Source organism: Typopeltis vanoorti, chromosome 3, assembly GCF_054136105.1.
Source record: "Typopeltis vanoorti isolate ZY-2024b chromosome 3, IOZ_Tvanoo_1.0, whole genome shotgun sequence".
Classification (NCBI taxonomy): Eukaryota; Metazoa; Arthropoda; class Arachnida; order Uropygi; family Thelyphonidae; genus Typopeltis; species Typopeltis vanoorti.
This window is the reverse complement of record NC_143551.1, coordinates 5,885,515-5,909,580: the sequence shown is the minus strand read 5'-3', so window position 1 is coordinate 5,909,580 and position 24,066 is coordinate 5,885,515. Positions and strand designations below refer to the sequence as shown.

Sequence of the window (24,066 nt, the reverse complement as noted above, 5' to 3'; positions counted from 1 at the left end):
TGTTTTGCCCTTTGTATCGCACCATTCAACAACACGATCTCACTCATTGCATCTATCTCATCTTTTTTATTCTCTGTAAAACCATTAATACTATCATTCACACTTTCTACATTCACACTCTCATAATTCTCTGGTACAACCTCGCCGTTTCTTGTCATATCCCTATTTTGTTCATTCTGAAGTTTGACAAAAATATCACACTCACGATCCGAAATACACTTCAATTCCTCATTCTCCCTACATTTTCTACACACATTCACTCCTTTATTATCATCTAACCACACTCTGACCGCACTCCGCAAAGCGTACATTTTGCAGATAGTACACTGAATCATCTCCTTTACATTACCGTTCTTGAAAGAACTATAAAGAACTTGAAATATACTCTCTTACTCCACTGGTATCTACCCCACAGTCTGGAAATTGGCCCATGTTCAACCCATTCCCAAGAAGGGTGACAAATACTGCACTTCTCACTCACCTCAGTCCTGCCTAAAGTAAAGTGTGACACTTTGTCTGTTGGAACACGTGTGGCTGCCATTCAACATCTCTTCACGATATACCTTGAAACCCACCAAATAAATTTCTTTTCTTGCTCTTTCATCCCTGCGACTAATGTATTGTGAAACGGTTCCTAACCCCAATGTGTTTCCCAAGGAATGCAATATACAGCTTTTAAATCAAATGTAAACAAGTTTCCCCAACCCACTACCCATACACGGTACTAACATACTAGGTTGATTAACCAACAAAAAAAAAAAATAATAAAATAAAATAAATAAATAAATAAAATAAAATAAATAAATAAAATAAAATAAAATAAAATAAATAAATAAATAAAATAAAATAAATAAATAAATAAAATAAATGAGAGTGATTAGAGAGTTTGTAGGTGGAAGCTTTGAACAGAGTAGAGTGGTCATACCTAGAGAAGTATCTAGACAATGGGATGTGGCAAGGCTGTCTATGAGGCAGTGTAATAGAATAATGACATAAACCTGACTTATTGGAGTTCACATCTTTTTTTTTTTAATATTGTTCCCATACATGAGAGGTAGGACCTATAAGGACATCAGTGCCATGTGTAGGGTAGGAGTGAGAGATTGGAAGGAATAAGCTTATTGACATTTTTTCTTGAATAGTTGGAGAGTGTAGTTGTTTGGAAAAACTTTTCATGAGAAAAGTTGTTTAGGAAGACAGTGTAAATGGAATAAAAGAGGAAGAGGAGAAGCAAGTTCATGTTTTTGCAGTTCTAATGAAAAGGGATGTTGAGCAGTTGCTGCTCTTTCGATGGCATGAATGGGTAGAATAAGTTGATACAGGTGGTTGTGAGAGCTTCATTAGTGTTCATTATATTCATTGAGATGTATGATAGATATTGTGTGAACAATGGTTATAGAGGGGCTTCCACAACGAGGCTTTGACTCCATGGAGATGCCCAAGAAATGATAATAGCATTAATAATAGAGATACTGCAAAATCACTTAAATGAGCTGGTAGTATGTGCAAGGAATAACAACTACCAGTTTAATGTGGAATGGTATTACTTCATGCACTTTCTCAAGAAGAGATTACAAACTACTTATTACCTTCATGGAACTGGACTGCAAGAAATTGAGAGGCCAGGAACTGATGTGTGTGTGTGTGTGTGTGTGTGTGTGTGTGTGTGTGTGTGTGTGTGTGTGTGTGTGTGTGTGTGTGTAGGGGGGGGGTAATTGTGGACAGCATATTGAAGTTAATTGAGCATATTATAAAGCTTTTTTGTGGCTCCCACCCAAGGAGGCAAGCTAGCCTCAATAGGTGCCGGTCCCAAGCCAAGATAAATGTCGAGGGTTGATGTCAGGAAGGGCATCCGGTCATAAAACTTCACTGCCAGCTCTAGCTATGATATGAGTCAAAGAGAAAATGATATAAGGGCTAGGGCATACCCTTAAGCGACGTGCAGCCACATCGCCCTACAGCTGCGAGAAGTGGATGAGGGCTACCGCATCAAGGGCAGGTGCAGTTAAAGAAGCGAGCCCAGCGGGTGGAGAGGATGTTGCAAGTGGGAACACTGAATGTTGGAAGCATGACTGGAAGGGGAAGAGAGGTGACAGACATGATGAGGAAGAGGAAGTTGGACTTTTATGTGTGCAGGAGACAAGGTGGAAGGCGGAAAGGCAAAGGAACTGGGAGATGGATATAAATTGTTCTACTCTGGAGCGAATAACGAGGGAAGAAATGATGTCAGAATTGTGGTGTGTGGCAGAATGAAGGGCGAAGTACTGGAAGTGGGTAGAAGAAACAATAGGATCATGCGAATGAAATTAGGTCTTGGAGAAGAGAGGGTGGTCGTATTATGTGTATATGCCCTGCAAGTTGGCTGTATAGCAGAGGAGAAAGATGAGTTCTGAAATGTGTTAGATGAAGAAATGAGAGAACTGGAAGAAAACGAGATGGTGATTGTTGGAGGAGACTTGAACAGACACATAGGGAGATAGAATAGAGACTGTGAAAGGATGCATGGTGGCCATGCAGTGGGAATGATGAACCAGGAAGAAGAGAGGATTGTGGACTTTGCAGTAGCGTTTGATCTGGCAACTGTGAACTCATTTTTCTACAAGAGGGAAGAACATTTCATAACATTTAGGAGTGGTAACAACAGTTCACAAATTGACTACATTTTGACTAGAAGAAAACATCTTAAGGTTGTGAGAAATTGTAAAGTAATTCCAACAGATCAGGTGGCACAGCAACACCGACTGCTGTGCGCAGACTTTAAAATAAGATCGAAGATAAGAACCTCTGGAAGCCATGGGATGAAGACAATTAACTGGTTTCGCTTAAAAGAAGAGAGTGTGAGGAATTGTTTTAGAGAGAGGGTGTTAGAGAGGATTTCAGATGGACTGGAAAGTGTACAAGATTGGTGGAAACATAATTCAAAAGTAATCCTAAGCTGTGCAATCGAGGTGCTTGGTAAGACATCTGGAAAAATTAGAGAGTAGAATGAGGGTTGGTGGTAGAATAATAATGTACATGTGGCAGTGACAGCTAAGACGAAGGCGAAGCAGAAGTGGGATGAGTCAAGAGTGGAAGAGGTGTACAGAGGTGTGATAGAGAGGTGTACAGAGAGAGAAAGCAGGAAGCCAAGAGAGTTGTGGCACAGGCGAAGGCCATGGCATACCACGATCTGTATGATCAATTAGAAACAAAGGAAGGACAGTGAAAAATTTACCAACTAGTGAAATGTAGAAATAAAGCAGCAAAGGACATCTTACATGAGAGGCAGATCAAAGACGCTGAAGGAAGAGTATTATGGAGAGATGTGTACATAAGAAACAGATGGAGAATATACTTTGAAGGACTTTTGAATGAGGAAAATGCAAGGACTCACAGAGAGATGGGCAGCCTTCTGAGGGGATGGTGCAAAACATCAGTAGACTGGAAGTGATGGAGGCCATGAAGAGGATGAGGAATGGAAAATCGATGGGCCCCAACAGGATTCCAATGGATGCATGGAAGGCACTGGGGGAAGAGGGAATTGACCTGCTGTGGGATCTGTTCATGAAAGTTTGCCAACAGGAAAATATACCCGAAGAATGGAGGGAGAGTACTCTTGTCCCCATCTACAAGGGTAAAGAGGATGCACAAGACTGTAAAAATTACAGAGGGATAAAGTTGATGTCCCACACAATGAAAATCCTAGAAAGGGTTCTTGATGGAAGATTGACGAAGGAGGTGGAGATTGCAAAGGAACAATTTGGCTTCATCCCTGGTAGATCAACAACAGATGCAATCTTTGGGTTACGGCAGATGACGGAAAAGTTTCGAGAGAAACAACGGGAGCTACATCTGGCATTTATTGATCTGGGAAAAAGCATACTATAGAGTGCCAAGGCAAGAAGTCTGGAAGTGTCTGAGGGAGAAGGTTCCAGAGAAATATGTCAGGTTGGTGTGGGAGATGTACAGAAATGTGAAGACAAGTGTTTGGACCTGTCTGGGATAGACAGAAAGTTTTCAAGAAACAGTTGGCTTGCATCAAGGGTCAGCATTAAGTCCGTTTCTGTTTAACATTGTGATGGAGGTGGTGACGGAGGAGGTGAGAGAAGACGCACCTTGGACAATGTTGTATGCAGATGACATCTTGCTGTGTGCAGATTCAAGAGAAGAAGCGGGAACTAAACTGGAAAGATGGAGAAAAATACTGGAAGAGAGAGGTATGAGACTGAGCAGAAGTAAGACAGAGTATATGTGTTGCACAGTGGGTGGCGGACAGGAGACAGATCTGGAGCTGGAAGGAAATGTCATCAGGAAGGACTTTAGATATTTAGGTTCAACAGTGGAAGGAGATGGAGGAGCTGAGAAGGAAGTGGGATGCAGGATACAAGCAGGTTGGAGGAACTGGAGGGAGATGGCTGGAGTGTTATGCAATAAGAGGGTGTCGATCAATCTGAAAGGCAAAATCTATAGGACAGTAGTGAGGCCAGCTATGACGTATGCTATAGAAATTGTGGCCCTGAGGAAAAATAACATCAGCAGGATGGAAGTAGCAGAGATGAGAATGCTTAGGTGGATGTGCGGTGTGACCAGAAAGGATAATCTGAGAAATGTCTATGTAAGCGGAACAGTGAAAGTTACGAACTTAGGAGCGAAGATACAGGAGGCAAGGTTGAGATGGTTTGGTCATGTGATGAGGAGGGAGGACGAATATGTGGGAAGAAGGGTCATGCAGATGGATGTGCAAGGAAGGAGGAAGTGTGGGCAGCCAAAGAAAAGATGGAGGGAGCTGGTAGAAGAGGACTTGAGGATGAAGAACTTGGATGTTGTGGTGACAGCCCAAGACAGGAGGATGTGGAGGAGACTCATCATCAACAGTGACCCCACTTAAGTGGGAGAAGCTGCAGAAGAAGAAAGTTGGTACTGTAGATGAGCTAGGGATTTTTTTCCTTTTATTAAATTAATTTTGATATGTATATTTTTGCAGTCAGAGTGAACAGCAGGGACACTGCATGAAAAGTGTAGATGATAGCTTCAGGATAGTGTAGATGATAACTTCAGACCTCCAGTCAGCAGGCCAGTGATCTCATACTAAATTGAGGAAATCATCACCCACTTAAAGATGATCACACAAACATTCTTGTCCACAACAGGATTCAAAACTGCAACTTGATGGTTATAGAACAAATATGATGACCCCTTGGCCAACCAGGCTGGCAATTATGTAAAGGAAATATGGTATCCATGTTATTTCAGTAATATCTAAATATTATTTCAACAATTAGTGCTTGACATTCATGTAGTTATTGACTGTGTAAACATGTCGAGGCCAGCACTGCAGTTAAACTACTTGAACAGAGGCACAGCTTTATTAATATCCAGCCTTCACAACAGCTGGAAGTTATAGTTGTTGAGAAAAACAGTATGGGAAAGGAAGTCCCAAAGAACATATGTAGGTGAAAGATTGGAGGAGGATGCAAAGTTGGTTTAATAATATTGAAGCTGAATGTATGAACATTGCCCAATGGATGCTTGTGTTTTACAAGTTTAAGGGAAAACCTAGTTGATTGCTAGTTTAGCAGGCAGTGCCTATAACAATGCTATAAAAAAGGACATGATGCAGAAAGAGAGCATCAACGAAAAAGTGATGGAGAGAGCTCCATAAGAGCATTTATCTTTTAAATGGATTGCTGTCTTCTAGATGACATCAAGCATTTATAGAGGAAGAATTTTTGGTGAGCACCAGTCGAAATGTTAAACTGCTAACCTAAGGTTGAGTAGATTTGAAATTTGTATATATATTTATATATATATACAAATTCTCACATATATATGAGAACTTTGTTAGTGTATAACATGCCTGAGAATGGTGTTGTGTAACACTAGGAAAGGACGATTGTTATTGGAGGTAGAAATAAACCAGTTGTACAGATGAGAAGTAGCATTTTGAACAGAGGATGGCCTTAAGTTTTTTGGATGATGAGGAGGCTATGGATGTGATGCACTTGAACTAGGAAGGGCTACAAGTCATACAAAGAAGATATGTATGGTCTTGACTAATGATCTGAATATTATCAAAACTAAGGAAGAGTCAAGTAACATCTTGTTTTTAACAAATAAGATAGGATTGTGTTGTGGTAGCATTGAGCAATAGATTATCCTCACCTCACCATAAGGGGATTATTGTGTATAACAATATTCATGAAAGATGATGATGAACTGCAAATCATTTGAGTAATGCAAGGTTTGAATGAAGAAGAGGATTGCATAGTGTTATCAGCAAAACTATAGATAGGATTTGAAATCAGTGACAAGTCATAAATCATCATCAATTTCCTGATATGTACCCTCAAGGCATGTTCAGCCTACTACTATTATTATTATTACTATTAACATCTGACCTCCATAAAGTCAGAGACTAATCATGAGATGTCCATGCTATTGCATACAGTGCTCATCTAACCATGTCTTAAACTGATTCAATGTGTCTACACTCAGGCAGTACATTCCACTCACCAGCCACTCTCCATGCAAAGAACCTGCTACTAACTCCTCTACTCACACCCTCCTTATCAGTGGCAGCCGGTGAAAATTTTAATTGTGTGTGTGTGTGGGGGGGGGGGGTGCTCAGAGCCGGCGCTAGGGTCTTTGGCGCCCGTATGCAATTTCTATCTAAGCGCCCCTGTAACGATCCGGGGGAGTGTGGTTCTTTTACGATAATAAAAATTTTAATTATTTGAAATTTCTTAAATAAATTTTGACGGAACAGCAACACGTTCGTTCGCTAAATGTAACGAACCGCGGGATGGTGGCTAGGCAGGATAATCGTTAAAAACCAGAATATTCAAAAAATTCTCAAAAGTTAAAGCAAATTTTTATAAAGCCACTTCACTTTAATCGTTGAATATAATGATACAGGGATTATAGTCTTCTCACGGACCCGAATTGCTAACAAAATTAAAATGAATTTTAATTAAAGTTAAAATTTATTTCAACTAAAGTTTAAAAAATCCTTGCATTTTACAAGTTACTAAATTCTTAGTAACTTGCAAAATTTTTTTACTAATTTTTATAAGTGGAACTCTCTTTTAGAAAAATAAAAGAAACTCAAAATAGATGAGAAAATAAGAAAAGAATTCAGAAATAATTAGAACATTTAATATGAGTATTCAAAAAATGACATCTTTACAGAATAACAGAAAATATATTAAATTACATAAATATACGTGAAATTTTTTTTTATTAAAATTTCAAGGTTTTGATTTCATATTCACAAAATTAGCAATAATGGTCTTAACGTTTAATTTGGCACATATATAATTTTCAATAGCTATTAACGCCAAACTAACAAGCCTTTACTGTAACATACTTGTTCTTAAGTGGGTTTTAATCAATTTCAACTTGGAAAAGGAACGTTCACCGCTCGCTACACTAACAGGTAAGGTTAATAGTACTCTTAAAGCAATTGAAAAGTTAGGGAAAGATAAATTATTGGACACAATAAAATTAAGAATATCAAAAGAGCTTTTGAATATTTAAATTATCATTCCGAAAAATATCCCGGAAAGCACATAACTCGTCATATAGTTCTATTCCATTTACGTCTTTATTGTCGCAGTCCTTCAAGAGAATCTCTAAATCCTCACAATTTATTCGTAAGTCTTCGTTATTAATGTGTAGTAATCTATACAAGAAATTGAAATTATCATAATATGTTTTTAGTTGTTCAAAACGTTCTATTAACGAACACATTGCAACATCTATAAGTGTATAAAACACATTCACTCTAAATTTATCTACTGGCGATCGTGGCGTTTCGTCATGAAGCTCGTAGTCAAATTGTCGTGTCATCTTTCGTCGTCGAACTTCCGTACCAGTTTTAAATTCCTGTTCTCCATCCACCTCTTCACTCAGTTCTTTTGCCGTTTTTATAACTTCTTTAAAATTTGTATCTGATCGATACTCTTGTAAGAATATTTTTAAGTTTTCGATAGATTCTAAAGCAAGTGTAATGTTCATATTTTTGTCTTGAAGCATTTTACTCACAGGGTTTATTCTGTTAAGTAAATCATGCCAAGTTATAAGAAAGCAAATAAATTTATCCTTTCTTTTAGCACATAATGTTTGTGCTTCATGCTGAGTTTCTTTATTAAAATTTTCATTATTTAAAATTTCAAAAAGTGCATCATAAATTTCACCTAACTGATATCGTAGAGGGCGGATTGCATTAATTTTACTTTCCAATCGGGTTTCTGAGCTGTTTCAATGTTAATTTTTTTACGAACTTTAAAAGGATTGCCCAACGTTTGTAAGAGAATGAAAAGAAATTTTATATTTCTTGAATAATTGCAAAGAAACTAATTGTATCTGCATTCACTTTGGCTGCATCGTTAATGATTAAATTTAGAGTATGAGCAGCACACGGCACGTAAAACGTTCGAGGATTTTTCTTCAAAAGCATATTTTGGAGCCCATGTTTTTTCCCTTTCATATTTGCCACATTTTCATACCCTTGACCTCGCATGTCTTCAATGGGAATGTTCCATTTTTCCAGTTGTTCCATTATTGTTGCACATAAACCACGTCCGTTCGAATCTGATATATCTGCAAAACCCAAAACGTTTTCCCTGATCTTGACAATTCCATTGTCACAGGAAACAAAGCGAATAATAATGGTCATTTGTTTTGTTTTACTTGCATCAGGTGTGCAGTCTAAAATTATGGAATAATATTTAGATTTTCGAATTTATAATAAAATTGTATCCCTGATTGCGTTACTTAAAGTTTCCAATATTGCATTTTGACTGTCTTGACTCAAATAGTGTACCCTATTGTATTCGTTGTAGGGCCCTTTCAACATGAGTTTCCATTACGGGATCAAACATAACAAACAGTTCCACTAATTTTAAAAAATTGCCGTTATTCCTTTCATATAATGTATCAGATGATCTGCGAAAAGCTAAATTTCGACTACCAAGGAATTTTATTATTTCCATCAAGCGTTCTAAAACACTCGTCCAATGTTTCTTTTCCATTTCATACATGCTTTGAGTCTGGAAATCAATAGTAGTTTTGTTTTGTTTTTTTAATTTTTATGACGTTACTTCCATTTAAAGAAATTTTTCATGTGAGTTAAACTAGTCTCATGTCTATGTAAAGTTGTGCTTACATTTCCTCAATCGTTATAACCTTCTACAAGACTCAGTAGGTGATTCAGTTGATTCAGTAGGTGCGACAAGTTTGCAAAAAAACAGAATTTAAAGTTTCGGAATAAATGAGCCATGTTCTTGGCATGAGCTCCCATTTTTCTAATATAATACGTGGCGCTAAATTTACGACCATATGTATCTCTGGGATATATTATATTTTTATTTTGAACAGGCTCCATTTCAATTAAAACAGCTCGTAATTTTTCATCAACATTTCCCCATTCAGCTGGATGTTCTAAATTTACAGAGACTAGCAATGTGTTAGTTTTGTGGTCAACTACAACTAAATCTTGTTGTAGTTGACTAAATCCTAACTATTTTTTACTTAAATCATGTTCAATTATCTTGTTCAATAGTTCCAATAGTACTTTCGTGAAAACTGGATGATGTGCACGGTTTTTCAACTCTGATTTCTGATGTATCGAGTTGGTTACAATCTGCATCAGAATATTTTTTAATATTTTAACAAATTTATTAAGAGCCGCAGTTTGTTTCTTAATATCTGCTTCTTTCGCAGCATGACGCTTACGATTTTGTGCACCGAATAATTTTTTTAAATTTTTGATTCCATTTCAATTTTATATCCACAAGAAATTATTACACAACACGACACATAGACGAAATAATAGTCCGCACTGCGCTACTATCAGTAGGCTACTGAGATGTGTACCATATGACTAGTTAACTAGCTACAAATGTTTTGTACGAAAATTCGTTTCTGCGCATAAAAACCGTTTACCGTTTCATTTTAGATAGATTGCAGTAGACACAACATTCTGCAGGCAAACATTTAGCCTGCTCTAGCTGCAAATTGTAAAAGCCGGCTGATCAAAGAGGCGGCAATATACATTTTTTTTTTTAAATTTTTATTCTGTTATCCGGCCTTATTTATTTTAATATTGATCATTCTAAGAATTTTTTGTTTTTATGATAAAAATTTTGTTTCTTAAAAATTAACTTATGAACCGCCACTAGCGGCGGCACCCCCATCATAGCGACGCCCGCATGCCCTGAATGCCCGCTTCCGCCGGCTCTGGGAGTGCCTGCATATACAAAAAAAAAAAAAAAAAAAACACTTTTTTTCCCTAATCATTAACGAATTTATTAATAAATAAATTTACATATTAAAAATTGCTTTATTAAAAATCTTTCATCCTCACCACGAACAAACACCAATAATAAAAGTTTCGTATCAATAGCAATGACAAGTGCAAACGAATATCAGCGTTAGATCGCAGTGCATTTGTTTCATGTAACGATAATTGAAAAAATATAATTCTTTTCATATTTTCAACAGTGACACTCGTCATAATTCAGCCTTGTATCTATAATAAATAAATAATTATATGTTATTTTAACAAAATAAAATAAGATTTACAAAAAAATAGTTCACCACGAACACGCGCCAATAATAAACGATTCTCGTCGCGACGGGAGGAATCTTTATCTGGTCGATTTCAATCGAAGGTGAGTTAGCCTTTCTCATACGGAGGTAGCTGGTTTTTTTTTTCTCCCGGAAACTCGAGTTTTTCATCCCGCATACATACAAATCGGCCTTTCAGAACACACGCAATTTACTGACAAAAAAAACTACTAGTTGTGGTGGTGTGGGAGGTGGGCGGTAGCTGGAGTTGATGGAGATGATTCGTAGTAGAGGTTAGGAGACAGTTGTAGGTGTCCTCCCGCGATGAGTCTTTGGACTCCTTGGAGGTATCAGGAATAATAATAATAATAATAATAATAATAATAATAATAATATCTCACAGAAATAACGAGGGCAGGTATAAGATACACTGCCCAAGCGGCAGTGTATCTAATGACGTAACATGCAATGACAGCAAACAAATATCGGCGTTAGATCGCAGTGCATTTGTTTCGTGTAACGATAATTGAAAAAATATTATTCTTTTCATATTTTCAACAGTGACTCTCATCATAATTCAACCTTGTATCTATAATAAATAAATAATTATATTACTAAAGTATAAAGAGCTAATAAGCTTCATTTCGGCAATGAAAACATTACTTAAATTAAGGGGATATTGAATCCCACATAGTTTTAAAACCGAATAAATTAGCTCTTTATACTTTAGTAACTTAATGGTTGCACCTGTTTGGAAAACTCGTTCGCAAAGTACATAAGTTCTTTTCGCTATACACTTTGGTATTAGGTCTAGCTGCTCACTGATGAAGCCTCAAAAAAGGCTGAAACCGGTCTGGGTAGTGACCTCCCTCCATAATGTAATAACAGCATACATTTCCTAGGAAATGTGTTTTTACATTATGGAAAATACCTAAGAATAGCGATCTGAACTTCTTCCTCCACCTTTGCAACGAGTTGCCCAGTAATGTACTATGTACTATGTACTAGGATCACTTGCATTGGCTAACGCTAGTGTCCGCCGATACTTTATAGTTTACTATATTCGGCAAGAAACTCTCTGATTCCAATCTTTGAGTTTCTTATTCGGTTTTAAAACTATGTGGGATTCAATATCCCCTTAATTTAAGTAAAATAATTATATGTTATTTTAACAAAATAAAATAAGATTTACAAAATATAGTTCACCAGGCACACACACCAATAATAAACATTTCATATCTCACAGAAATAAGGCGCGCAAGCTTACTAAAAATGCACTGCCGTTTGAGCAGTTACAGTTGGGAATGATGTAACATGCAATGATAAGAGCAAACGAATATCGGCGTTAATCGATCAATTCGAATTATGAACTAATCAATCAATGTCAAAACATTAATGCCTCCGTAGCGCAATTGGAAGAACGACGGTACATTGCGCCCTTCGATTGGAATAGGCCTAAGTTCGATTCTCGTCGCGACGGGAGGAATCTTTATCTGGTCGATTTCAATCGAAGGTGAGTTAGCCGATCTCATATGGAGGTAGCAGGGTTTTTTCTCCCGGAAACTCGGGTTTTTCATCCCGCATACATACAAATCGGCCCATCAGAACACACGCAATTTACAGACAAAAATTACTAGTTGTGGTGGTGTTGGAAGTGGGCGGTAGATGGCGTTGATGGAGATGATTCGTAGTAGAGGTTAGGTGTAGAGAGAATTGTAGATGTCCTCCCACGATGAGTCTTCGGACTCCTTGGAGGTATCAGGAATAATAATAATAATAATAAGCTGTAACCTTTAACATGTTGTACTGCATTTATATAATGTTGTAAGCATTGTTATTATTTATAAACACAAACAAAATTTAATTTTTTCATTTTTTTCTTTGGGGTGCTGCAATGTCGCAATGCTTATGTACAGGCCGCCACTGCTCCTTATACACTTTCCAGCAATGGCCTTTTGTTCTACCCCCCCCCCCTTCTCCCATTCCATGAGAAATCTCTGTCATATCAACCTGATAACAACCCCTGAGTAGCTTATGACTCAATCATATTCTGCCCTTCCTCCTATTCACGAGGCTTTGCAACTTGCATTCTCTCAATCTGTCCTCATACTCCACATTCCAAAGACTACTGACCACCATATAATCCTGATCAAAGGCTTTATACAATGCCATCATAACCTCTCTATTTCTGCATGTTAGTGTCCTCTGCATAAGTGCCATTAGCCGAGGTGACATCTTCACAACTTGTGCATTGTAGCCCGTGAATTTCAGGTCCTTGTCCACCATCACTCCTAGATCTCTCATTTCCGCTACTTATCAAATCTCGAGGATTTGAGATTTGATATGTAGTTTTGGGTTTTTTGGCTAATCTAAACATGGTTGGAGGAGATGAAATCCTGACAGGAATCGAAGGTATGATGTGTTTCGTGAAGGTAGAAAAGGAGGGGAAGTGCTATTGATGACAGAAAAAGAGTTATGTCCATACAAGGTAGAGGTGGAAGGGAGAAATAGTGGTTATGAGGGAGTATGGTGTGAGATAAAGGTGAATAGAATGAAATATTTAGTAAAATGTTTTTATATACCTGGTAATGTAGATAGTAGCGACCATAAAATGTATAATCAAATTTGCAAGCAAATAAGAAAAGGGTGATCATTATAGGCGTGTTTTAATTATGGAATATAGACTGGGATAAAAAAAAATAAATTCCGTGTGATGATACAGCATTCCCCCTGTATACGGGAGTTCATGGTACCACCTAGTCCCCCCCAAATTTTATCCGGGCTCTGGAACCGGCATAGGCTGACGAATCAGACCTATGGCTAGGTCAGTATTCCTGACTGTAATCTGTGTGTGTCCTCGGACCAGTTTGCCTGCCTGCAGGATGAAAAACAACAGATAAACTGGCAGAAAAAACCCTGCTGTCCACGCCCAAGACCGGCTAACTTGGCTATGGCTGAGGAAGATCTTTCAGCTCCTCACGTCATTGATGGGAATCGAACCTAGGACAATCCTTCCCCAGGCATATGGTTGTGAAGTGCAAAGCCACTAGGCAACCATGCAGGCATAGACTGGGACGATGAGATAGCAACTCGAAATAAAGAAAATAGCCATCGAGTTTTTTAGGGATAAATACCTCATGCAGTATGTAACAGAGGGCTCACGAGAATTGAAGGTCTTGGATTTGATCGCCTCATCAGACGATGTAATTATAAATAAGGTGTCAAATCTCCCTCCAGTTGGTGAGATTGACGAAACGATTATCTGGATGGTTGCCAGGAGTGTGAGGAAAGGATATATGTGGATCTACAGGGCTGGTGAGTATGAAAGGTTCTCGAAACAGCTTCTAGCATGGAATAAGGAATTGGATGGGAGATCAGCGCTGCTTGGAGTGTGATATTCAAGAACTGTCTAATAGAAGTTCATCATGTTGGAGACTTAACTAAACTTAATACTTCCTATATTTCGTCTTAGTCACTAGAACATCTTCGGGGATTACAAAAACAACTAATGTAACATGAACACAAATATTAAACAATACTAAGCCTAACCACGTGGGTGATACTAAAGTCCTATCTAGGTGGAGCGCCCTCTAAGGGCAGTTGTAGGTGGCCTGGAATGTAAGGTGGGACCTCTAGTGATGAGTGTTTCCCAAATCTTCGGAAGCGTAATGCAACCGTATTTATTGAGATTTGGTTGATTTCTGAGAGCTGCTGCTGCTTCTAAGAATAGTCTCTCTTTCTTGAATTTGCTGTGGTGGAGCATGGTGGTTTTCTTCCCAGAACTCCTGTGGGTGGTGTCCAAGACATGGTCAGCCAAGCCTGACTGACCATACTTGTGTTTACAGATGTAAGACGTGTTCCTCCAGGCAGATGGATGCTGATCTGCCTGTTTGTCCAAAGTATGCCAGCTTACATGAACAGGGTACTTTGTAACCTCCAGGCAGAGAGAGAGGAGGGAGCTGTTCTTTCGTAGAATGGATAAGGGTAGCAAGTTTGCAGTGAGGCTTATATGCTGTGTGTAGGTTGTACTTTTTTAGAATCTTGGCTATTTTTTCGGATGTGCCACGGATGTAGGGTATGGTGATGGCATTTTTAAACTCTCGTTGACAAGAAGGACGGGGAATGGGGGGAGGAACTGATTATATTTTGATACCGTGATCGCCGTAGCCATTGGAGAGGAGTGCTGTATATGTGGTTAAGCTCAGTAGTGAGGGTGGTTCCACTGGAACAAAGATTGTGGGCTCTCTTGGTAAGAGTTTTAATAATGCCATATTGTTGAGAGGGGTGATGGTGGGAGAGTTTGTGAATGTATCTGACTGTGTGTGTGGATTTTCTGAATACAGTGAAGGCAAGTGTATCATTAGGCAGGCGTGTAACTAAGGTATCTAGGAAGGGTAAACAATTGTTCTTTTCCTTTTCCATAGTAAACTGGATTCTTGGATGTAGGCTGTTGAGATTGCTGAGGAAGGAGTCTAATGTGTCTGGGCCATGAGCCAAATAGAGAACACATCATCTATATCTTAGCCAGATAGAAGGTTTGAATGGGGGCTGAGTCTATGGCTCGTTTTTCGAAATCTTCCATATAAAAATTGCAAGAGGGAGTGAGAGGGGGGGGGGGGATCCATGGCGGTTCCCTCTATCTGCTTGTAGATTTTGTTGTTCCAAGAAAAATACCCAGAGTTAATGGCAAAGGAAAAGAGATCTACAATATCAGACGGAAAAACGTTTTCTAAGATAGATAAGGTGACAGTTAAGGGAATATTGGTAAATAAAGAAGAGATATCAAAGCTTACCAATATGTCTGCGTTATTCAAGGTTAAATTTTCTGTGAGGGCTTTAAAGTGGGTAGAGTTTTTTTATAGAGGATGTGAACCTTCCAGTGAGGGGGGGGGGGTAAGAGAGTTGGCCAGCTGTTTAGACAGTCTGTAGCAAGGTGCTTGGTGGCATCTAGTATAGGTCTAAGTGGGGAATTTGGTTTGTAGATTTTTGGTAAACCGTATATTCGGGGGGGGGACGGGAACGGAAAGGTTTAAGTTTTTTCGTGATGTGAGGGGGCAGGAAGATACTTTTTTAAGTAACATTTTTAATTTCTTAACTTGTGTTTTTTTGTGGGGTTGTGTTCTAGCGGGATGTAGGTAACGCGATCTCGGAGGATAATATTCATTTGACGATTGTATTCGCTAGTATTAAGAACGACTGTGGCATTACCCTTATCCGCTCTGGTGATGACGATACTTTTTTCTTGGCGTAATTTCAGGAGAGCCGTGCGTTAGGCATACGATAAATTACTTTTTGGAGGCGAAGAATGAGCGAGGATGTTGGCTACGTGAAGTCTGATGTTGTTAGCTATCTCCGACGGTAAGCGACCGATCCCACGTTTGATGTTAAACATTACATCAAGCACCGACACTTCCTTCGGAGCGCCCTATGCCTCGGTCGTAATTTCGCCGTCGCTCCGAAGGAAGTGCCGGTTGAAAGAAATCGTCGTTGAGCCTTTTGGAAGAAAGGTTTTTACTACTGTCTGGAGCGATTGATTTTGCGGTTGTGGTTTGTCTTTAACCAGGTTGTTATATTTCTTGACGTGTTTATTTTTTATTTTTTGAAATTCTTTCTGTGCGGAAGTTTCCGAAATGCCCACAGTTCAGGGTTAAAAACGGTGGAGAGCTCTGAATGTAAGGAGCCAATGGCTGCGTTTGTCACTGAAAGGGTGGCGAGTAGAAGCGATTTGCTCGCATAGTAATGAAAAGCTGGCATGGCTATATATGCAGAGGGCTTTTTTGGAATGTAAATTGGCCTTTAGTTTAATGCAGTTCGGTATCACTCTTGTATCCCGACTAGTAATGAAAAGCTGGCACGGCTATATATGCAGAGGGCTTTTTTGGAATGTAAATTGGCCTTTAGTTTAATGCAGTTCGGTATCACTCTTGTATCCCGACATCTTTTTAAAAAGGCCAGCCTATTTAGTTCCCTAGATAGTCGTAGTTCGTGGGGCTGTCTATGGCTCGTTTTTCGAAATCTTCCATATAAAAATTGGCAAGAGGGGGGAGAACCATGGCGGTTCCCTCTATCTGCTTGTAGATTTTGTTCTTCCAAGAAAAATACCCAGAAATACCCACTCAAACCTTCTATCTGGCTAAGATATGTAGATGATGTGCTCTCTATTTGGCCTCATGGCCCAGACACGTTAGACTCCTTCCTCAGTCATCTCAACAGTTTACATCCAAGAATCCAGTTTACTATGGAAAAGAAAAAGAACAATTGTTTACCCTTCCTAGACACCGTAGTCACATGACTGCCTAATGATACACTTGCCTTCACTGTATACAGAAAACCCACACACACAGGCAGATACATTCGCAAACTCTCCCACCACCACCCCTCTCAACAATATGGCATTATTAAAACTCTTACGAAGAGAGCCCACAATCTTTGTTCCAATGGAACCACCCTCACTACTGAGCTTAACTACATACACAGCACTCCTCTCCAATGGCTACGGCGATCACGGTATCAAAATATAATCAGTTCCTCCCCCATTCCCCGTCCTTCTTGTCAACAAGAGTTTAAAAATGCCATCACCATACCTTACATCCCTAGCACATCCGAAAAAATAGCCAAGATTCTCAAAAAGTACAACCTACACACAGCATATAAGCCCCATAAGCCCCACTGCAAACTTGCTACCCTTATCCGTTCTACTAAAGATCAGCTCCCTCCTCTCTCTCTGCCTGGAGTTTACAAAGTACCCTGTTCCTGTAAGCTGGTGTACTTTGGACAGACAGGCAGATCAGCATCCATCCGCCTGGAGGAAAACAAGTCTTACATCTGTAAACACAACTATGGTCAGTCAGGCTTGGCTGACCATGTCTTGGGCACCACCCACAGGGTCTCTTGGAAGAAAACCATCATGCTCCACCACAGCAAATTCAAGAAAGAGAGACTATTCTTAGAAGCAGCAGCAGCTCTCAGAAATCAACCAAATCTCAATAAATACGGTTGCATTAAGCTTCCAAGATTTAGGAACTCATCACCAGAGGTCCCACCTTACATTCCAGGCCACCTTCAACTGCCCTTAGAGGGCGCTCCACCTAGATAGGACTTTAGTGTCTTCCACATGGTTGGGCTTAGTATTGTTTAATATTTGTGTTCGTGTTACATTAGCTGTTTTTGTAATCCCCAAAGATGTCCTGGTGACTAGGACGAAATATAGGAAGTATTAAACCTATGTTAATCCTTTCTGGGTGCTGTATGTATACATTCCATTAAGTCTCCAACATGATGTCCTCACAGCACTTAAGCCTCTACACACAAATGTCTAGTAGAAGCAATGTCTAAATGTATTCCAGGGTTCAGAAGGTTAAATAAGCTAGGTGTAAAATGGATGAATGAAGAAATTAAGCATGCAATACTGAGGAAAAATGCATTATGGAGGCAACATATGATGAGTGGTAATAATCAATTCCATGAAAAGTTCAAAGAAATGGTAAGTGGGGTGACTTGGTTGGTATGGGTATCAAAAGTGCAGTATAAGCAGCCATTAGCTATAGCAAAAAAAAAAAGAAAAATCCAGAGTAGTTTGTTCGATATGTAGCCCAAGTAAAAAAAAAAAAAAAAATTATAGTAAGATGACACTGATGTGAAAATGGTATAGCACAACTGCTGCAGAGGGATATATTTCAGATATTTAATGAGCAGTTCATAAAGGTCTTTCATTCTTGTGAATGTGATGTTCGAGTGTTAGAGAGTAGTTGATGAAGAGGAGGAGAGACTGATTGTGAGTGAGTAAGATGTATATGAGGAATTCAGCAAACTTGATATTAATAAAAGATAATATATCACCATGTAATTTGAAGGAATATGCCAGGGAATTGGCATCTGCCTTGACATATTTGTTTCATATGAGTCATGCAGTGAGTCGAGTTCCAAGGGAGTGGAAGGAGGGCAGAATTGTGCTTCATAAAGGAGGTGATGGAGCTCAAGGGTCAAATTATAGGGCTATCTGTATATCAGATATTATGGTTGGAGTATTGGAGAGGCTGGTGAGAACTAGGATCCAGAATTGGGTTGACAACAATAGTGTTATCTTTGATGGACAGCGTGGATTTTCTGGGCGAGGCAGGGAGATCATGCTTAAGCATTCTTCTTGCGTATTACAATGAGGTGACTGCTTCATTGGACAGAGGAGAGGGATAAACAGTGGTATACTTGGATTTTGCAGGGGCTTTTGATGGATTACCGTATGATAAGTTGATGGTCAAACTAGAGCAGATAGGGTTGGATATTAATTAGTGCATTGGATCGGAGACTGGCTGTCTGATGGGTATTGGCAAGTTGTGTATGGAGAACAATGTGCCCTAAGAGGAATGTCACTAGTGGTCTGCCTCAGAGGTCTGTTTTAGGGCCATTGCTGTTTAACCTGTATGTTAATGATATTGCCAAGGATCTGGATGGGGTTATTCAGTTGTTTGCAGTTGATGCAAAGTTGGGACGAACTGTCCCAACGGACGAGGCAGATGCTTTGGCTTTATAAGAATTAAATAGATTTAATGAATCTGTACAGGAGAGTGGGCATGTCAATTCAGTATAGCAAAATGTAAGGTTTTAAATTTTTGGAAACAAAGATGGGGATGTAGAGTTTATGTTTGGGGGGATATATTGTTGGAGGTGGAGAGAATGGGAGATCCTGGGGTGATGGTGGATGAGGATCTAAAATTTAGGGATCACATTGCCAGAATTATGAGGACAACACAACAAATTCTGGGAGCAATGTGGAGGACATTGACTTGTAGAGGTGGGGATATTCTTGTTCTGTTGTATGGGGGGCTCTGATTGGGCCATACATGGACTACTGTACACAGATTTGGTCACCTGGTTTTCAAAGGGAGGAAGAGATGTTGGAAGGGATCTAGACGCAACTGACTGGGGTAATTTCCGATCTCTGGAATATCAAATATAAGGAAATGTTGAGAAGATGCAATCTACAAAGTCTACTGAATGGGAGGAGGGGTGATGTGATGGAGACCTATGGGATTGGTGTTGAAGAGGTTTTACAGAAAATGGTGAGAGATCAAGTGATAAAAAGAGGTTATCCTTGGAAGCTGTATAGGAAGGATATATATACAAAAAATGAAGGGAGTGAGAGGCAGATTTTTTGTATGCAGAGTTGTGGATTGTGCCTGGGAATGTGATGTCTTCAGAGAATTTGAGTGTTTGAGGTGTGGTATGATGAGCTGTGTGTATGACATGGGGACCTCTTGGATGAGTCACTGACTCTATGGGGTTTTAGGGTGATAATAAAAACTTCCAAAAACCAAGAGCTCAACATCCTCCTCAGCTATCCTCACTGAATATGGCACATTCCACAGACCTGTTACTAGCTTGATTACTCATCTCTGAATCCTCTCCACCACCTCCCAATCTAAAAGAAAATCAACTGACAAATCTGAGCACATTAGCCAACATGCAACTGAATAATAGCCTTATAAAGAGGGATAATAACCTCCCTATCATTACTTATCAATGTGTTCTTCAGCATCCAAGTAATCCTCTGAGAACTTTGCCAACTCTTGCAATATGTCCTCTGGATTTCAATTCTTTATCCACCATCACCCCCAGATCCATAGCCTCATCAGTTTTCTGTAAACTAGTACTATCAAAATTTGTAATCTTTTCATCCTGAAGTGCATTACCTTACATTTTGCAACATTGAATTGACAACCATTGTCCTTTGCCCACACTGCCAATTTATTTAAATCACCTTTCTAGATATCTACATCACCTTTATGAACTATTGCCCTCCCTAATTTTGCATCATTGGCAAACCACTGAATATCCCCTTCAAATCTTCTGCTATATCATTAATGTACAAATTCACCATTTTTCTCATATGCATTAGTGCCATACCACGTTATGGCAACAAACCAAAATACTCTGCATAGATTACAGAATTTTCTCTAGAATGCTCAAGGATTCAGCTGTAGTGATTAAATATTCTCAACAGTAAAACAAAAAACAAGGGATACTGTTACCAGTAGTTTGCAGCAAACCAACAAGTCTTTATTCACATTTTATATAAGGTGACACAGAATTGAATAAAGAAAATAAAATAAAAGCATGAATAAAGGAAATGGCTACACCGTGATACTGCTGGACTTCGCAAAGGCATTTGACAGTATACTGCATGGAAAACTATTATATAAGTTGGAGCAAATGGGAATAGATATGAGGCTGGTGGCATGGATAGGAGGTGGCTGATAAACAGACATGAAAGGATGGTGTATGGTGGAGTACTCCCAGGGCTCTGTACTAGGATTACTACTCTTTAACTGGTACATTAATGATATAGCAGATTTGCAGGGGGACATTCAGTGGTTTGCCAATGATGCAAACTAGGGAGGGCAATAGTTCATAAAGGTGATGCAGATTATCTTAGAAGGCGATTTAAATAAATTTGTAGTGTGGAAAAAGGACAATGGTTGTCAATTCAATGTTGTTAAATGTAAGGCAATGCACTTCAGGATGAAAAGATTATACACTTCATATCATAAGGATAGTACTAGTTTACAGAAAATTGACAAGGCTAGGAATATGAGGATGGTGGTGAATAAAGATTTGAAATTCAGAGAACATATTGCAAGAGTTGGCAAAATAACTCAGAGGATTACTTGGATGCTGAAGAGCACACTGAAAAGAAAAGATAGGGAGGCTGTTATCCCTTTTTATAAGGTTATGATGATTTGCCTACATGTTGACTACTATGCACAGATTTGGTTACCTGCATTTCTTGGGAATTTGGGAGGTGGTGGTGGAGAGGATTCAGAGACCAGTGACCGTGCTGGTGACAGATCTGTGGAATATTCCGTATGAGAATAGATTGAGGGTGTGTGGGTTGCAAAATTTAGCTGACAGGCAGAGGAGAGCAGGGGGGATATGATAGAAACTTATAAGTTACTCAAGGGATGGTATAAGATTGAAACTGAAGAAATTTCTCAATACACGAGTAGGGGAAAAACAAAGGGTCGCACTTGGAAGCTGTCTAGGAGTGTGTGCAGACTAGGTTCTTTCTTGGAGAATAGTGAATGAGTGGAATGGATTGCTAAAGGTGGTTGTGAGCACCCTAAACAGTGAATAGATTTAAGGAGACGTATGATAGATATTTTTAATGGATAGAGTGGGTCTCCTGTGATGAGTCTTTTGACTCCATGGAATGCCAATATAAATAATAATGTGCACTTTCCACTGTTATTCAAGTTTTAAAATCTTTCATTGTGTATGTTACCTGTTATCATCTGTTTTTTTAGTTTATTCATGTATTTCCACTGATGATGTGAAACACAAGAATTTTTGTGAAACTAGTAGTAGTCAATAAATTATTTCTTTTTTTTTTCATGTGGAAGACTGCTGACACATTTCTATGAAAGTGTAAATTTCTTGTTACATATTCACATGCAAGCTAGTTATTCCCTTACAAATGCCATTTGTAATTCGCTCCCATCCTTCCAATCCACATAATTAAAATCTTCCATTATGAACACCCCTTCTTGTTTTAGATAAATTGCCAACCAATTTATCTAAAACATTTTTGCTGTCTACATATAAATAAATAAAATAAAATTGAACTCTAGATATTTAGCTGCTTTTAGTACTTTCTTTATTGTAAACTGGAAGGAATTAAGCAGGAACAAAATTTAATGTGAAAAAAATTTCTTTTACAGGTATTAAAAACTTACAGCAAGTTTTACTATGGCTGGTCATACATTCTGGCTTGGATTGGAGTTGGACTGACTTTAATGACAGCCATTCTGTTTCTTTGTGCTGCCCGTTGCTTAAGGCAGGAAAAAAAAGAGGAACACAGTAAGAGCATGCAGTACTTAATGCCAGTATATCCAGATAAACGACAGCCATATGGTTATGGGTATGCTTATCCAAACCCTTATTACTATCCAAATTCTGTGTATGGGCCTTACTGAGAATAAAAGGCTGTGGCTTAAAAGGAAGATGAAATACAATGCAAATGACATTACTTCAGGTTAACAAAAAATGATATAGAGAAGCAAGATGCTTCCTTCCAAGAAGCTCATCATATAAATGTGTACAGAGGCTCAAGCGATTAGTGATGCAAAACCATCCCAACAACAAACTTCCAAGTGACTTGAAAATGATCTGGTATGACTTAATTTTACGGGTCACTTTTAGTCAATAAAAAACATCATTAAAAAGAAGGTGAATAACTTTCAAGTGTCAAAACAAAAGTCTTCAGTCCATTTTCAGCAGTATATTTATATTCTCTGTCCTTATATATATTAGGCAGTGTCCAGCTTAAGAAACAAAAAAAAAAAAAAAGAATTTGATGACTAAGATCATATCAGAAAGGACTTATTCAAAGAACTTTATATGTAAGATTGATACAGATATCAAAGAAAATATATTTTTGTACTTCTATTACAACTGTTTATGATCCTTATCATTTTTATATATGTGACTGTGAATTACTCTGCATGTGTGTGTTTGAGAAAGAGAGGGGGGAGGCTGCAAGAGAGAAGGTTTGTTTTTCTTTTTCTATTTTTTGTGAAAGGTTTTTCAAAATGTAATTATTCTATTGTTTGTAATTTGTTGTTTATAGCTATAAAATGGAAAAGAAAGTGAATAATATATAACAGCATACTACTGAAAGCAGAATTGTGTTTGGTCAATAGAATTTTGTAAAAATAGTATTCTTCAATTGGTTTAGCAATCTCCTCTGTATATACAATTACTATTAAAGGGTTTCAGTGCTTATTTTTGAATTATATATATATAAATATATATATATTTTATTGTATTTATTATTTGAATATGTTATACTAATGTCAGACAATATTAAGTGTAGATATAAATATCACTTTTTTTTCACTAAAAATACCTATTTCCTAATGAATGGTTTTGTTTACCATTTAGGGATGCATGCATATTTGTACTGTATATCAGTAAATATTACTGTGCATATCACTGTATTCAGTTCACCTCTTTGCTTTATGCAGATAATGTTGTACCCCTAAACAAATCCAGTAGAAATCTGCAGGATTTGCTATTTGAATAACAGTCGTAATAAATTTGCTGTGAAAATCAGCAACAAGAAAATGAAGACTATGAAAATAGGCACCTGAATGGAGAACCTATAGAAGAAGTAAAACATTTGAGCTATATCAGCACGGTTTTCTATAAAGATGACAAACTAAATAACGAAACATACAACAGAATTTGCAAAGATGTTTTTGAAGTTGCAAAGCTGGTATATTAGGGAGTCAAATAAATAAGTTTATATGGAATAGAGAGCAATTAGTCAAAACACTTAACTATACAAGACCGTGTTTAAACCAGTTCTAACTTATAGATCTTAGAGCTGGCAGAGCCATATTAAAAATTGAGGATATCAATGTCGGAACCACATTAAAAATTGAGGATATTAAGAAAGAACCATACACTGTTAGCATTCAGTAATGTGTAAGTAGAACCTATCTAAGGTAGAATGGTTGATTA

At 38.2% G+C, this 24,066-nt stretch overlaps 1 protein-coding gene across 1 annotated transcript in view; it reads left to right on the top strand.

Moving 5' to 3' along the window:
* Window positions 1–23,325, top strand: part of LOC150107881 (claudin domain-containing protein 1-like) — a 153,611-nt gene extending 130,286 nt beyond the window's left edge. The window contains exon 5 of the mRNA XM_090415408.1: window positions 22,263–23,325. Coding sequence (XP_090271534.1) covers window positions 22,263–22,517 — 255 coding nt within the window. The 3' untranslated portion in view covers window positions 22,518–23,325. The remainder of the gene's footprint in view (window positions 1–22,262) is intronic.
* The last annotated feature ends 741 nt before the right edge of the window (window positions 23,326–24,066 follow it).